This window comes from Rhinolophus hipposideros (genome assembly GCF_964194185.1).
Source record: "Rhinolophus hipposideros genome assembly, chromosome: 4".
NCBI lineage: Eukaryota > Metazoa > Chordata > Mammalia > Chiroptera > Rhinolophidae > Rhinolophus > Rhinolophus hipposideros.
Window position 1 is genome coordinate 60,501,923 of NC_138050.1, and position 16,811 is coordinate 60,518,733.

Consider the following 16,811-nt stretch of genomic DNA (forward strand, 5'->3'; position numbering starts at 1 on the left):
TGTATGATTATCAAATACTGGACAGGGCTCTGTTTTCATGTGCTTTAGATATTAGGGTAAGTATAGTACACTGAATAATAGCCCCCTAAAGATATCTAAGTCCTAATCCATGTAACATGTGAATACGTGAGTTACATGGTGAAAGAGACTTTGCAGATGTGACTAAATTTGAGATTTTGAGGTAAGGAGATTATCCTGGAATATCTGGGTGAGCCCAATATAATTACTAGAGTCCTTATAAGAGAGAGGCAAGAGAATAAGAATCTGTAGTAGGAGATGTGACTACAGAAGCAAGAGGTAGGAATAATGCAAGGAAAAGACCATGAGTCTTGGAAGGAAGCTCGCCTCCAGAAGAAATGTAGAAAGCAAGCTGACTCTTTCCTCAGAGATTCCAGAAGGAACCAACTACCTAGTCTGATTTGGGACTTCTTACCTCCAGAACTATGAGAGAATAAGTATATCGTTTTAAGTAACTAGATTTGTGGTAATTTGTTACAGGAACAATAGGAAACTTATATTGTAGGTTACTGGGACTCAGGAATAATTTAAGGATCTAATTTTTCAGTTCCTATGTATACAGTAGGGACTAGGCCCAGGAATACGGCGTCAATTTATAATAACATTTCTTAAGTGCATTGCATTTTGGAAATTGCTTTCATATACATCTTTTAGAAATAGATCACAAGATCAGAAGCAGATTAATAGAAACATTTCTAGGTAGGTTAATAGCAACATTTCTGGAACCCTAAGGCTTAAGGTATTTAGCTAGACTTCATAAAACTTTGAACACTAAGACAAGGATTGGTTCCAGAGTTTAGAGGGAAGTGACCTCTGAGTTGTAAAGGTTTTTGAAGATGTGTAAAATATAGTAATTTCTGATGGACTTACAGGTCATACATTTTAATTAAGAAATGATTTTATTATAAATTGATGCCATATTCTTGAGCCTGGCACATAAGAATTGAAAAATTAAATCCTTAAATTATTCCCCTAGAAATAATGAAACTAGTGTTCTAAGAGTCTTGAATTGGGAATCTTTCTAAGACTTGATTGTAAGTCACTTTTCTTTGGAAATCATTAACGCTTCATAGTTATCTTCGCCAGGGTCGGAAATTTACATAAGTGTTTTGGTGCATGCATGTGTGTGTGTGAGTGTGTGCGCATGTGCATGTGTGTGCAGCTGCACATCTTATATATGTGTTTAACCCATATATGCTAACTACAAAGAATATAATCAATCTAGATATGAAAGTGGCCATTTTAGTAATCATTGAAGAGAAATTGGTCACATGTTAAATATAGATAAGGTTATATCATATACGCACACATAATCTTTGCATTGAGATTATAAATGAACACTCATTTCTCTCTTTTTTGGAAATAGCATAATATTTCTTTGTCTTTTGAAATATTCAATAATCTTTTTAAAATACCAACTCACTGATGTATCGTTAAAATAGATGTTATCATCTTCTGCTGCTGATACCGAGTAAGGAAAGTTAAGTCAACATTCACAAATCTGAAATGAATGTTATGCACATTTTGAGTTCATTTTAATATAGAAAGCTGGAAGCCATTGAGCATATTTTTTCCATCATATTAGCCAGATTAAAAAAATACACTAGATTTGTAAAGCTAAGCCATCTGCTAGTATCAATCTGGTATTGCTCCAATAGGGAATGTTCACAAGTTTTTGATACCAATAGTTTACACTTTTTCTTTATTGAATCAAAATATTAAGCCACAACAAAATTCCTTCCAGGTTTTTTTAATAGAAATATTGCCTACTAGAAATAAATATATCCAGCAAAATTAATCTGCAAGATTGTTGTAACATTAATGCAATCACTTCTTGAAAATCCAACTTCAAATACTTTAACATTTATTTAGATTATCCTTTGAATCTAAAGAAAAGATCAGTGATATCAGAGAAAAATAATAAATATGATTTTGTACTTGTACTATATTGAGTAGATTGATTACATTCCCAGAATTATCTCATACATTTTCAATAGAACCCATTTATCCGGAACAAAGGATAAAAACATAAATGCCAATATGTACTTTTAAATCCTACTCTAACTCATGACAAATCAGTTTATAATTTTTTGTGTGTGAAAAAATGTTGGATCCGCTTATTTTACACTTAATTTGGGAGATGTTTAAAATGTTCAAAACTGATTAATTCACAAAGGAGACCATGTGACAAATGGAGTGAGTCATTTACTGCACAGAGATGATCAAATAAGTAAACAGGAAATATTTGGGGAATATTTGTTTCTGCCCTATGTATCCTTCCAATTTAGAGCCACTGGGAGATAAAGAAATTAAAACACCAACACCACCACCACCAACAACAACAAAACTAAAGACATTTCAGAACACAGGTGCTCACAGGCACTTAAAATTTATGGACTTATATAATTCCATTATACCATGTTTCATTAATTCTAAGATGCTAATAAATTTTATACATAAACATCTCTGAAATTGGTATACATCTTATAATCTATGGTATGACATAGTTTAATAAAGTGTTTTTTTTCATTCCTTGTCATACCTAAAATGATGCTCTTAAAGTAAATAGTTCCTTAGATTTCATAAATTTAATTAAGTTTAAATAATGGTTATTGTAATGACAAAAATGAAAGAAAAATATATTGTTACTTTGTGAAAAATAAGAATTGATAACGTTTAATATAAACATCAATGTCACAAAATATGTTCTTTGAACTTTGTTTATTTTAAATTCAAGTAAACACAAAATTATGTACTTTTTTCAGTAAGCCGTGCATAAACTTATCCATTTGGAACTTGAGCAGGCTATGCAACAAAATCATCTAGAACATAACAAAAACTCAGAAGGCAAGGGGAGAAAGGCTTCTTTAATAATGAAATCAATGTCAATAAGCTGTATGTTGTTTATATACTCTCCTCACGTAGACTTCATTTACTTTTATACTAATAAGTAATTCTAACAAATATGTTCATCTCCAATTTATGATAGATTTGATGTAACAAATTTTAAAAGGGGCACATTGTCAATTTGCAACGTGAAAGCAAGGGAAAAAACAAGGTGTAGGTGGTATGAGTCACAAAAGTCATTGGTATAGCCCTCTCCCATTGAGGTGGAGTTAATCTCCCGTGTTTCAGGAAGCCCCAAAGGTATCAGTGTTGGAATTTAAAACTAAAACTGCATGTCATGTTAAGTTAAGGCTAAAATACTCTCTGTATATCCTGTTTAGGGGGTTGAGATCGTGTGTAAACCAAATAGAATTTTAGATGACTTAGTGCTTAAAGAGATCAAGCACCACAGGGTAATTCGTCCTTCAAAGACCTGACTAAGCAAGATTTTTCTGTTCCCCTTATTTGGTATTAACTGTCTGTATGTCTACTTGTCCAACTTAGGAATTCTTTCAATAAATACATATTTATTGAGTGCCTACTCTGTCTGGCACCATGTTAAGTACTGGCTATGTGGCATTAGACAAATGAGACAAAATATGTTCTCTCATCAGCTTATATTTTAAAAGAACAAGACCATCCAAATGAATAAGAGAAATGCACAAAATTTTAAGAAAATTGTAAGTTCTGTGTAGAACCATAAAACAGAAAAGGCAGAAAGGTTGGCTATGTTTGGAGGTTATAATTTTAAATAGATTTGTTAGAGAAGAACTTAACTGAGCAAAAAATTGAAGGAGATGAGAAAGTCAGATGGAAGAGCATGTGTAAAAGTCCTGCCACAGGAGCATGCCAGGGTGGTTTGAGGAATGGCAACTGTTGAACGATGAGAAAGTAGAGCCGATACCAGGTAACAAATGAAGGCAGATATAGGATTCAAGTTACACTGGACCTGGTAGGCACTGTAAGGACTTTGGTTTCTATTGAGGTACAGGACTTTCAGCAGGGGCATGATATAACCTGACTTATACCTTTAATACTTTGGTCACAGTGTTGTGGGCATATCAAAGAAGAGCAAGGGTGGATCCCAAGGGAGTAATCAGGTAGCTGTTATAATAAATAGTCCAAAAGATAACGGTAGTAGGTAGCAGTGGAGAGAGTGAGAAGTAACCATATAACCAGATAATATTTTGAAGATAGAGTGAATAGATTTTTTTGAGGAACTACATATGGGGTATTAAAGAAATGAGATTAGAATGATGTCAAAGTTTTGGGCCTGAGGAAGAAGAAGATGGAGGTGTCATTTCAGATATTGGGAAGATTGAAGAAGAACAGATTTGAGAAAGAAAAATGAGAGTTGAATCTTGGCCATGTGAAGCATGAGATGCTCAGTGGACACCTTCATAGAAACATTAGTGTAGGACTTGGTCATTGTAAAGAATAAAGACCTGAGTATTGAGGAAATAAGTGATTACCAGGAGCTGCCATTTATTGACTTAGCACTATATGGCAGGCACCGCTTTAAGGGTTTTACATACATGTTCTCAATTAATCCTCATAATAACCTTATTGTATTGTTATGATAGTTTTATAAAAGAGGAAATTGAGACTTAAAGAGGTTTACTTGAATTGTTCAAGAACACACAGTGAAGTCTATGATTGGCTTAATCCTTTTGTGGTTTTAGTCACTGTTTTATATTACCCAGAAATGTGTGGGCAAGGGGCACTATAAATGTTCCAGGCAGAGGGAACAACATATGCAAAGTAAAAGGGCCAAAGGGACAATGATATCTTCAGGAGGCCTGAAAGCACAGGGAAGGAGCCGGATAATCAACTTCCAACGAACTAACGCTTTTATGGTACTTGACAGTTTCGACCTGTTTTATCATAGGCACACATATTAATTTCTGGAAAGAAGGAAAGTGTTTTCATTATCAGTATTCTATGAGTAGGGAAATGGAATTACAGAGCTAAGTTCACAAGTTTAGTCAATTACAAACTAGGTTTGATATTGGACTTCTTACATCAAAACTGAAAATAATTTTTCTATTTCTGATTGCTTTAAATCTTGCCATGTAGGAGGTGAGGAAATATAAATGAGAATACATATATTTTGATATTGAAAAATATGAAAGTTAGAAAATAATTTACAAGATAGAAATGAGTGATCTAGAAGACAATGAAAATAATAGCTGTCATTTTTGAACTCTTAAGAAGTGTCAGACACTGTACTAGGATCTTTACATTCATTTACTCAATTTGATCTCATAAGAGTTGCAAAGGACATTCTATTATCATCTCAGTTTTAGAGGTGAGGAAATAGAAGCTGAGAAAGACAAGCAACTTGCTGTAGGTCATTAGATAGCCAGGAAGTAGCACAATCAAGACATGAACCAAGACTGTCCGAAATCAGTGTTCAGACTCCCCACAGGTTGGTCAGGAGCCACTGTACCTGGGCAGTACTTTATATTTTGTTTTTATAAAGTCAAAGGTGAAATTAACAACTGCGAGGAGCTTCTACTGAGTGAGAAATTATTTTCTGAATTACAGTAAAGTGTGGATTTGTGTTCACCCGCCTTGAACGGGTTTTCATTCTAGTCTTGCACACGCTTTTATCACAGCTTAAGACAGCAGATGGCTCTCTTGCGTTTTATTTCGCTTACCTCTATGTGTAAACAACTAAACAGCGTTTTGGGGAGGTAAAAGGGAAACGCAGAACTGAAAGACCTTGATTATCTCAAGGCTGCCCCACCCCAAGCTCCCTTAAAACAGGAAACCACATAAAATAGAAACAACCGCTTAAGGCTTGTGAAATTCACAGCCTGAATAGAAGCCCTGAGACTGAGGAGTCTCCAGGCGTTGTGCCAGGGGTCTGAATGCATCAGGAAAGAGTATTTCCTGGTTATCAAAAAGCTAGAATGCTTTATGCTCCAAGGTGTGTGTTATTAATGTCAGTCCATGGAAGCTGTGAGGATTAATTTCCTATCTACCTTGAAAAAAAAAAGGGGGGGAAGAAAAAAGAAGGTAGAAAGCTGCTTTTAAGGGAGGAGAGTATCTGACTCGCGGCCAGACCTCCTGCACTCAGGGGAACTTGCTTCCTCTCTGACAGGGGCGGCTGGGGGAGAATCCCTGTCCGCGGTGCTGAATCGCAGCTGCGTCTGTAGGTTGCCGAACAATGAAGGAGCCAAAAAAAACGGGACTCCCCAATTATCCAAAGCAAGGAATTGGTGAAAAGTCTGTAGTATGAGATTGCCTGGAAAGAAAATAATTAACACAGTTATGATAATACGAAGCTTAATCTCATTCTGTTCAAATGAATGCAGGAAACATATAAAGACACACACACACACACACACACACACACACACAGGAAAGCAAACTAGGATATGTTGATTGAGGGAGTTGTACTACATTTAAGAGGCCAATATACTTAACACTTTGCTTCTTTGAAAAACTCACTACTAGCTTTAGGTAAATATGTTAGCTTTAATTGTAAAGTCATTCTGATATTGCAAGCTACAGCATCTGAAATGTCCCAATGGCTTCTCTTTATGTTCAATGGGACTGATTTCAGTGAATCTTTTTTTCAGTGAATTTTTTAGAAGACACACTTTAATAGCTTTTCATTAGATGTATCCATCTCTGCAGATGGCCTTCCCTTTTAAGCAGGAGCATGGCACAACATAAATACACATTTAGTAAAAATGTAAGAACAAAGACATGTAAAACAGCAAATAAATTGGTAGAGGTAGAGCAAAATAGTTAACACACTTCTTTTCCTCGCTTTTACTGCCTCATGGATGATTAGGGATTGTAAATTTCTGGCAACATTGCTCCTACCTATTCCTTTTAATAATTGTGGTTATTTTGTAGATATAACATAGCAATGTGGGAAAATAAGCTAACAGAGTATGTTCTTTAATGTTAAATGTGATCATTTTACTGCCAATGATGTCTGCTTTAGACCCAAATATACACACCCCCTTTAGATTAAATTCTCTTTCCCAAAGGAGACTAGTTAGCAAATATAGAGCGAATGGAAGAATCAACAGCCGAGCAGTAATTGCTTACACGGAGAGGTTGTGGATAAGTTCTGTAGAGCAGAATGTGTCTAGCCTTTCTGCCATCAGCCCTTGGCTGAACTTCTCCCACTGGCCTGGTTGCAAGTCTTTGTAGTATTTCACTGCTTATTCCTGAGACAAAGAGAAAGTGTGTGTTGGTTCAGAACTGCTCCCAGGGCCGCTTTCAGAGTATGCCTCTCCTCTCCTTCCAGCTCTAAAGCAGTCACCAGGAAAGTGATTGTTACAAGTCTCTTGATTACCAAGTGAGTTTTCTTTCTTCTATCCTTCACACTGGATTATGAGAAGTCTAGTTTTTTGCAGTTCTTTTGTTTACCTTCCTATAATGATAAGCAAAACAGCTTAAAGAGGAAAGGAAAAGGTAAGAAGCCATACTAGCACAAGCTAAATTTGGGTCTATCACTGAGTGTATCCTAGAAACCACAAATCTGTATCATCCAAGCATGAAGCGTTTGTGAAGTTGTTTGTTTTTTTTTTTTTTTCTACAACTTCCTTTCCTAGGGTGTCCTCCACTTGCTCCCTTCCACTTGAACCTTCATATTTCAGTTATCCAAGACAGAGCATTGTTGGGACACAGACAGGAAATCAAGGAGAGGAGGCAGCAGCTGTTGTACTTGAATTTCAGACAGTTCATATGAGTTTGTCCCCTGACAGTGCTTCTCTACCCAGGGACACCAAAGATTGTAGCTCAGATTGGACTGTCCCTCAGTCTGGCTGCTTTTTGTTGTCACTGGAATGCTGTGACACCCTCCCCCACCCTTGATATTTCTGCAGTGACTTCTTCAGTATTCCATTGGGCGTTTATCCTATCCAGCTGCTGTTTTGTAGTAGCTACAGCTGCTGTCATCTCCAAGTGCTAGAGAGCAAATTTGGGAAGGGGGTCTTCCCACATCACCTTACCACATCTTCCCACCTTCTTCTCCTCCCTCCGTTTGCTCCGTGTTACCGTTTCAAAATGACAAGCCTACCCTTCCTGGCAGCAGAAGGGAGAGTCCAGCAAGTTTGGGTGGACTAGGTAAAGAGTGGAGGCGCCTCTCCTTAGGACACATTCTCCTCCCTCCCAGCCTCTGTCTTTCCTCCTCCTCCTTCTTCCCAGGGTGGGGTAGCTTTGGTGTTGAAGGGATTAGCCAGGAGGGCGGGAACCTCCTCACCCTCCTACTGCAGATGAGCGTTTCTTTGGACTGGGAGACACCTTAAAATCCAGAAGACCCAGCTAAGCCACGGATACCTCGGACACCTGCGAGTTTCATCTAAGCAAAAGCGCACCAATATTCGTTCAATTCCACCAGCTTTGGCTCATCCTCTTAGCACCCTACCCCCTGCAATCCATTTTAGCTTTCTTTATTATTATTACTAATATTATTTTCAAAAAAATATGTATATACGTACATACATACGTTTTTTTCTTTCTGAAGAGAGACATAGGAGGGGTACGTGAGGGGGTTGTAGTGGGGTGGGAACGAAGCGCTTTGATTAGAGATCTCCAAGGAGAAGATTGCTCTCTCCAGATGCTGATTTCCAAAGCACTTGACAATCACCGGCAGAACCCGAGAGCAGGCTGCGGCGGCGGCAGCGGCAGTGGCAGCGGCCAGGGGGCAGTTCCAGCCCGGTGCTGAGTCCTGCCCCGCGCGCCCTGGACGGACAGACACCCTGAGACCCAGCAGAGACCGGCTCTCCATCCAGTGCCCTGGAAGAAGGTGGCCAACTCTGCCGCCTGCCAGGAAGGCGGGCAGGGATAAAAGACAGCGCGAGTGGCGGTGGAGGCCCCCCAGGGAGCTCCGGAGGCGCGCGGTGACCTGCAGCGCCAGCGGCCCCCAATCCACTCGTGGCTCCGACGCGGCCGGGCGGCAGTGGACACGGCCCCGAGTTTTCGAGCTCGCCCCGCCGCGCCCCGGGTGCCTCTGCGCGCCTGGCCCCGCGCTCCTCCGGGAGGGCGATGGGTCCTAGTCGGGACTGAGCACCCCGACTCCTCTCCCCCACCCCTCCGGGTTTCCCCCGCGACCTCCCCGAGGGATAGCCGCGGTGCGCCCCGCCCCTTCCCTCTCTGGTGCCCCCAGCTCCCCTTCCTTCTGTCCCCTTCCTCCTCCAAACCCACTCCCGCGCCACCATGGCCGCTGCCATCGCCAGCGGCTTGATCCGCCAGAAGCGGCAGGCGCGGGAGCAACACTGGGACCGGCCTTCGGCCAGCAGGAGGCGGAGCAGCCCCAACAAGAACCGCGGGCTCTGCAACAGCAACCTGGTGGATATCTTCTCCAAAGTGCGCATCTTCGGCCTCAAGAAGCGCAGGTTGCGGCGCCAAGGTCTGTGTGGGTCACTGTTGGGAGGAGCACCCTTGGATCTCCCCGTCTCCCCGTCTGCATGGGGACTCTTTGGCACCCCTCCCCTCCCTCGGTCTCCCGGTATCCCCCACCTCCCCAGTCTCCCTTCGGGGCGCTCCGAGCGCTCGGACCACGGGAGCTGGCAACCTGCTCTTAGGCAACCTGTGGCCACTGAAAACTCAACCCTGCCAGGAGCCCGCAAGTTGGCCCATACGCGCCAGCAGCGTCTTGCTCTTGAGTCTCATGCGGGATGGGTTCCAGAGAAAATCTCTTTTTACTCCGAGGGTCTTCGCTTACCCTGGGGATAGCGCCTAATCTCCAGAATGCTGCGGAAAAATCACACCTTGGGATTGCGCTGGTTTCTTCCAGTCTGATTGGAGGTGTCAGGAATTTCTGTGTGTCTGGCCTCACTTGGCCTCCCAGGTCTTCTGGACACCTCCTTGGCTCCCAGACCTTGGTGAAATGTGGTGTTTCCTACAGCGTCTTAAACAGGCGTTGGTGTAAGAGGAGTGAGTGGAGGGTATGTGTGAATTAAGGGCTAGTTCAATTGAGATTTGCCGGAAAGCTGCTTAGCCTGCAACATGGAGCACTCTGAAGCCTTTAGGTCACATCTGGGGATGCAGAGAGGGTTGAGGAGTAGGGAAGAATGGATCTGATTTGGGGGTTTGGCCAAGTATACATCCCCAATATGTATCAGTTTAAATTCAAGGACTCGCGAATTACATGAGGCAAACCAAGTAGTTACTACTTACAGACGAGTAGAATAGTTGCCTTAATATATATATATATATATATATATATTAGTTTTTTTATATTTCTTATAGTTGCCTTAATATATATATTTCTTTTCTTTATTTTTCTTTTCTTTTTTCCTCCCGAGAAACAGCTAATGTCCAGCATGACCGTCTTTTGCTGCCTTTAAAATGTCAGGGTCTGAGAAGGCAACTCACTCAAGAGCCAGAGCCCAGCAGCTTTTGTTCATCCCTGCTTGTCTCCACATCCAGTTGCTAAGGGCGATTGCTTTGAGAGCATGGGGTGTTCTGTGGGGAAAATGGGGATTGCTTGCTTTTCAAAACTATGTGGGCTTAGCAGGAAACATCAAAGAATATATTTACGTTAATAGAAGTATATGTTTGCCCAGCACATTGTATTCTGGTGCCCAGCTGTATTTGTTTGAAATTCCCTGTTGTTCCACAGACAGGAAAGAAAAGACATATGCTATACATGTGTGTCTATGTGAGTGTTCCACACATTTACAGATTTCTGACCAAAAGTTTTAATGCTCATTTAAAAAAAATCTAAAGCTAAACAGTTTTAAAGGACAATAGCTTATTTTCACAATGAGAAATTGAAGCTTACTTGGCCTTAGCATCAAGCTTAAAAGGCAAATATCTGAGAGAAATCGGAGTGACAGTTTTAAGGGAGATAAAAATTATATAAATATAATAATTATAATAATGTAATACTTCTTATTGAAGTTTTTGGGGATAATGATGTTTTCAGTATGGCACAGAAGCTATTAAAATTGGATTTTAATTTTCTACTTTAGCCTAGAGCTTTATCCAGCAAACCTTTGTATCATAAGACCAACTTACTGTTTTAAATATTGTTGATCTATGGAGGGTCACATTATCACGATTTAAAGTGTTTGCTTCTCCACTTATCTCATCAGATTATCTTTTAGAACTCAGTTCTCACCAGGCAGAGCTCCAAATTTGTCATCTACTTGAAGTAAATAAACCTATTCTCTTCTAGATAAGATTATTTTAATGTAAGCCATGATTAAAACTTATTGTGTGTATTCTTGAAATACATAACCAGCAGTTTATTTTATAAATATGGACAATAAATGTTTTGTGTCATATTGGGTGATGAAGGAGGTTTTGCATTACACTTCTGAATTTCAAGATGGTGATGTACATTTTCCCAGATATAGAAAGGTATCTGAGCTCCCTAATAGTCTATTTCATCATTTCAACTGTGATTGCTTTCTTGATATTCACGAGTTCAAAGTGATACACATGACTCGGTGATCTGCAAGAAAAATATATTTGAGGTCACTTTTACTATTTCATTTTTGATGGGCGAATAGAAAAGGAGCTAGGCCAGAGGAAATTTCATTAGAACCTCTTATTTTATCTTCCTTATATTTCTTATATATAAAGAAATAAACTTTTTGGTGAAGAAAAATATAGATATATCTCTTGAGTATCGAAAGTAGTTACTATTAATTTAAACAAAATAAATATTAAAAGTTTATATTATGCAGATTATATATTAATATTTAATTGTATAATTTTATATACAACTATGTATAATTATTTCAGTTTTATTAAATACTCTTTTAGGAAATATTTTATACATATTTACTTTTTCCTCTAATGCTCTTTGCATAGGAAGTGCTCCCAGGAAATTAAAAAAATAATCTGTGTTGTTAATTTAAAGATACAACTTTTAGGTATGACAACTCTATATATCTTCATATTTGAAAATCATTAGTTTGACAAATAGTTATCGGATATTTTAATATATATGTCAGGTTCTGTTCCAGATATTATATGTAGAGCAGTGAATAGAGCAAATGAAAGTCCTTCCACCATGGAGCTTACAAACATGGGGTATAAAGTCATTGCATATGTAAAGGTACAAATTAATAAGAAACCACAAAACTCAAAATCCTGAAAGGCATATGGAGGGATGAGATAGCGAACCATGGGGAGAGGGACTTAATTAGATCCAATTGTCAGGGTGGGCCACACTGAGAGCTACAGGTTGAGGGCTGACTTCTGAGAAGAATGCAAAGGTTTGAAGAATAATGTGTGTGTATGTGTGAAGACGCTGAGGTGGGAGAAATCTTAGCCTGTTGGGAGGAGCAAAGGAAGTGTAGAAACTAAGTATGTTTTTATTTTGTATTGTAATCCATTTTGGCTAAATTTTATATTCTGACACATAAATACAAATACATTTGACATGTTGGCAAACAGAATAAAAAGAATAGCTCCATATTTTGTGGTATGGGGACAGGTAATATACCTTTCTTAAATGTAGGTTTTATTTTTTCTTGTTAATGCTTCTTTAAGCAGTAATTAATTTAATAGGAAGAGTATGATTTATATGTACTTATGTCCTTTTAAATGGAAACCTATACCCATTTAAAATGATGATTTTAGATGATTTTAGAAGGATGATTTTTATACCAATTGCGTACCAGTTGTACCATTTTGTCCTCTTGTAAAGGACAGGAAATTTGTGGGCACCATGACTCTAGCCAACTTTCCAGATTCATCTCCCTCTGTCTTTCTCCTATCTCCATAAATTCCATACCTTGTTTGTACTTTCCTCTGAGCATAGAATCTTCTGTCTTCCATCTTCACCTGTTAAAATCATCCCCATTTCTTAAAGCTTGGATAAAATGTGATCTCCTCTGAGAAGTCTTCTTTCGTTGAAGATAAGTAAAAATGTAATGTGGCATTTTGTACCTCACTGTTGCTGTTTGTGCTTGATAATAGTTAATCAAGCACCCATATTCAGTAGATTTAGTTAGGAGCAAAGTTTATATTTTCTTCACTTTCATAGGTTCTCAGATATTGCTAGAGTGTCTGCCAAGCTCTGAGTACTTGTTACTGCCCTTGAATTGAAGTGAAATAAGGAAGGTAGCCAGGTCCAAAGGTAAAAAAAAAAAAAAAAAAGGATTGTCCTGGAACCACAGTGCTGTACCAGACCATTTAGAAATATACTTTTCAAATGTTTACATCTTTTTACTTTTTAAAAATATATACACATAATTTATCCATTTTTTAAGGTAATACCGGATGGTTACATATTTGGGAGTTCTCAAAAATACAAGAAGATAACCAACCTTACTTTAAGGCTTAATTAATTCATAAAACAAATATTTAGATACCTGTTAATTTAGCTAAAGAAGAAAGCACAAGGCAACAAACGATTTGCAAATTTTATTTGAATCTTAACAAAAAAATGAAAACTAACATAGAAACTGCATCCAATGAAGTATAATGAACATTTTTACCCTAAAAGTGCTACATTTTTATTATGTTTTTAAAGAAAACAAGGACTTTGATTACCTGTAGGAAAATAACTTTTCAAAATCTTCAGTGTAGCAATTACTTCTAACAATCTACTATGTTTTTTGACTACCGTCACAGTAGGAACCATGGTTTCATGTGACATACATGTTTAACCAGAGCTGTGTGAGTTTCTCACTAGCACAGTTTACCTAAAATAAATGACAGGATGTCATAACAAACAAGGAATGAAAAAATAGCTACTTAAAATTTGTTTTCAAGTTTTTCTGTAATATAAAAATCAGAAGTGCATGTACACCAATATAAACAAAACTGCTTTACTCCAGTGTGTTAGTGAAACCCATCAGCTATCCTAAGAAAAGAAAAGTGGTCTGCCTTCTTACAAGGTACTATATGAGTATAAGGAAAGACTTGTCTACCCTTAGAAAATAATCAACAGCAAAGAGTCATCAAAAGAGGACCTTTATTTGTGCTACTGTCCAAACCATTACCATGTGAAAATACAGAGCTCACCTGCTTATTTTGGCTGGTTAAGTCAAAATAAAACAAGAGAATGGTTTTCCCCAAAGGATCATCCTTTTTGTCTTCTGGAAGTGTATTTTTTTTAGTTTTCTAAGGCCACATTCATGGGAGTCTTCCTACATATCTTGTGATAATACCTGTTGTTAACGTTTCGATAATCAGAGTTGTATTGTTAGTTGTATTAAAGTAAGATAAAAACTATAGTTTTTCTGAATTGAAATGTCCAATTTTTTAAACAAGGGTATTTTGTCAAATGCAGGGTTTGTAAGTGAGAGATCTCACAGGAATATTATTGAATTGGTAAATAAAACAATGTTAGAGAATAAAAAAAATGTTGACCTTGCTTGCTTATGTATTTTTATGTGGTTTAATTGTTATGATTTCAACATTCTACTTTTGTTTAGGCTTCTGAAAATGGATAATATCAAAGTGGTGCAGTAAATAAAGTGTAAGATAGCATAGTAGGTTCGGTAAGATGTAAGTAAGGTTAAGTAAAATGGTTTTCTTTGAGTTGAGTTAAATTCATAGATTGAGTTGAGTTTACATATATTGAGAAAACAGTATTATTAACTGGTGAAGATATATTTTGACATTTCTTAATATAAGATTTCAGAAGCACCAACTCCTCCCAACCCATTCCCACTCCTGGTTACCATTATCAGTTACAGGTTTCACTTCATATTTCAGATGAGTAGAATTATTAGTATAGTTCTATGTTTAGCCCCAAATTCTGTTTTTTCTGTTAATAATGTCATTCAATATAATGTTACTATAAAAATTATTTTCAAATAGGCATGAATTTCCCTTCTCTTCAATGTAAAATGATGTCTTCTAAATTTTATTTACTTAATTTAAAAATAATGGCAAAAATTTACAGGAAAAGGTAGGTGAAGTATTTTTCAGTCAGATTTATCTTTTTAGCTCTAGAAATCTAGGTTTCATTCCAGGTGTACTCTATATTTCTCCCCACACGGGGAGAATCTTTAGCCAAAAATGACTATGTGTTTGATAATTCCAACTGCATATGATGTTTTATAAATTGACATTTTAGCACTTAAGGGCTCAAAAAACAAAAACAACATCATGGTAAACTCAAACATATAAGAGACCATTTTAGGGAGATTGATGCAATTTAAAGTCAATCACACTGTATTGGCGTGACTAGAAAACAATTAATTTAGTAATTTTATTTATAATGATTCCAATGTTCATTTTAAGAAACTCAATTTACATAAATATGTCACCATTTACTGTTCACTGAGGATGAGAAGATAGCAGGGAGTGTTAGGAATCTAGATACCTACTTTAAAAATACTCACATTTTATGACAGTTACTACTTTATCATTCAGGGAAAAGGCTCTTTTCATAAAGCTCTTTTCATAAAGCTACATTGTGTGAAATATTTGTTTTTGTGGAATATGTGTTTCACTCTATGCTTTTATAGTTTTTTGATATCAGGCTTAATAGGGACCCATATGGTATGACAATGGGGGATGGCCATTAAAAGTTAGTGTCTCACCAGGGCCTGACATATAACATTCTATAAGCATTTGTTGAATGAATGAAAAATCTTATATTTCTCAGGATTTACATGTGGAAGTGTCATAGAGTGACAATTGAGGTCAGTGTGCACATTGCAATGGCTATAATTGACTGGGTACTTATTAATGTATTTAACAACTACCTATATGGCATTTACTTTGTGTCAACCACTAGTACTATTTTGCTCTCACAACAAACCTACGTAGCCGGCACACTGCATTATCCGTCCATTGATATACTAAATTTACCATTAATTGGTGATACACTAATATTATCCAACCATCCACTTTATAAATGAGGAATCTGAAACAAACAAACAAAAAAAAACAAACAAAAAGGTTGAATAAATTGTCCACATAAACTTTAAAGAGTTGGGCTGGAATTAAAACCCAGGTTGCCAGGCTGACTTCCGAGTCCCTGCTCTTACCCAAAGCCACTTGTCAATTTCACATATTGTATTTTATCATCTCAGTTAATTGACATTCATCACCATTTCATAGCAAAGAAAACTAGGTCTCAAAAAGTTTGTGTTTTACCAAAAAGACTTACACCTACCAAGTGATACAAACAGAGTTCAAAAACACCCTGTCATTCCTTATATCCTCTCTTCTCCCCACCACTTTACACTCTTTCAATTTTTCATGACATTGTGAACTTGTCATTAATGGAAGACACCTTACATCATGGCATGCAGTAGATGTCAACATATATATCTGTTGCTTAGATGCATGTAATAGTATTAATATATGATTAACTTTTTTTTAAAATTGAGGGTGCAAGAAGCTTTGCCTGGAAGTAGAGACTTATTTATGGATTTTGGGAGAAGAGCCAAAAAAAAAAAAAAAAAGAAAAAAGAAAAACAAGGGCTGTATTTAACTAAGCCATTTTTGACATAGGAATGTAGCTTTGGTTTTCCAACAAGTGTTTGAATGACACATGTTGATATTATCTACTTAATGAATTGCAACATTGACCTGAAATTCTGAAAAGGATTAATTTGGAGTGCTTTCATTAGCATTTCATGAAATTTCATGTTAAGTCTTTCATTAATTTTCCTAGATTATGTATTTTAAATATTTCTTATTTTTAATAAGATACCTTATTGGTCACAGTCCTTATTGGCTGTACTGTGCATGACAAACTGAAGCAAACCATTAAGGTTTTAGAGTCACAAATTAATTTTGAAAATTACAGTGTTAGACATCTAGATAACGTGCATAGTATGGTGCTTCTGAATTAACACATTGGTTCATATTTCTACTAATGAGCTCTTAGATTTTGTTCGTAAATACTGATACCAGAAGAAAATAATGTAGATAAGTCTAAGTTGTTTGTAAATTGCATTATGCACTTTGTAGGAATTGCACAGAGATTAATATCTAACTCTGGGACAACCTTATAC

The 16,811-nt window shown here is 37.3% G+C and overlaps 1 protein-coding gene across 6 annotated transcripts in view; it reads left to right on the top strand.

Moving 5' to 3' along the window:
* The window catches only part of FGF14 (fibroblast growth factor 14), a 624,943-nt gene that overhangs the window by 413,251 nt on the left and 194,881 nt on the right, over positions 1-16,811 (top strand). The window contains exon 1 of one of the 6 annotated variants that reach the window (XM_081046460.1): positions 8,473-9,280. The exons of the other annotated variants lie outside the window; for them this stretch is intronic. Coding sequence (XP_080902586.1) covers positions 9,088-9,280 — 193 coding nt within the window. The 5' untranslated portion in view covers positions 8,473-9,087. Of the gene's footprint in view, positions 1-8,472; positions 9,281-16,811 lie in introns of those variants that run through there. 6 annotated transcript variants of the gene reach the window in all.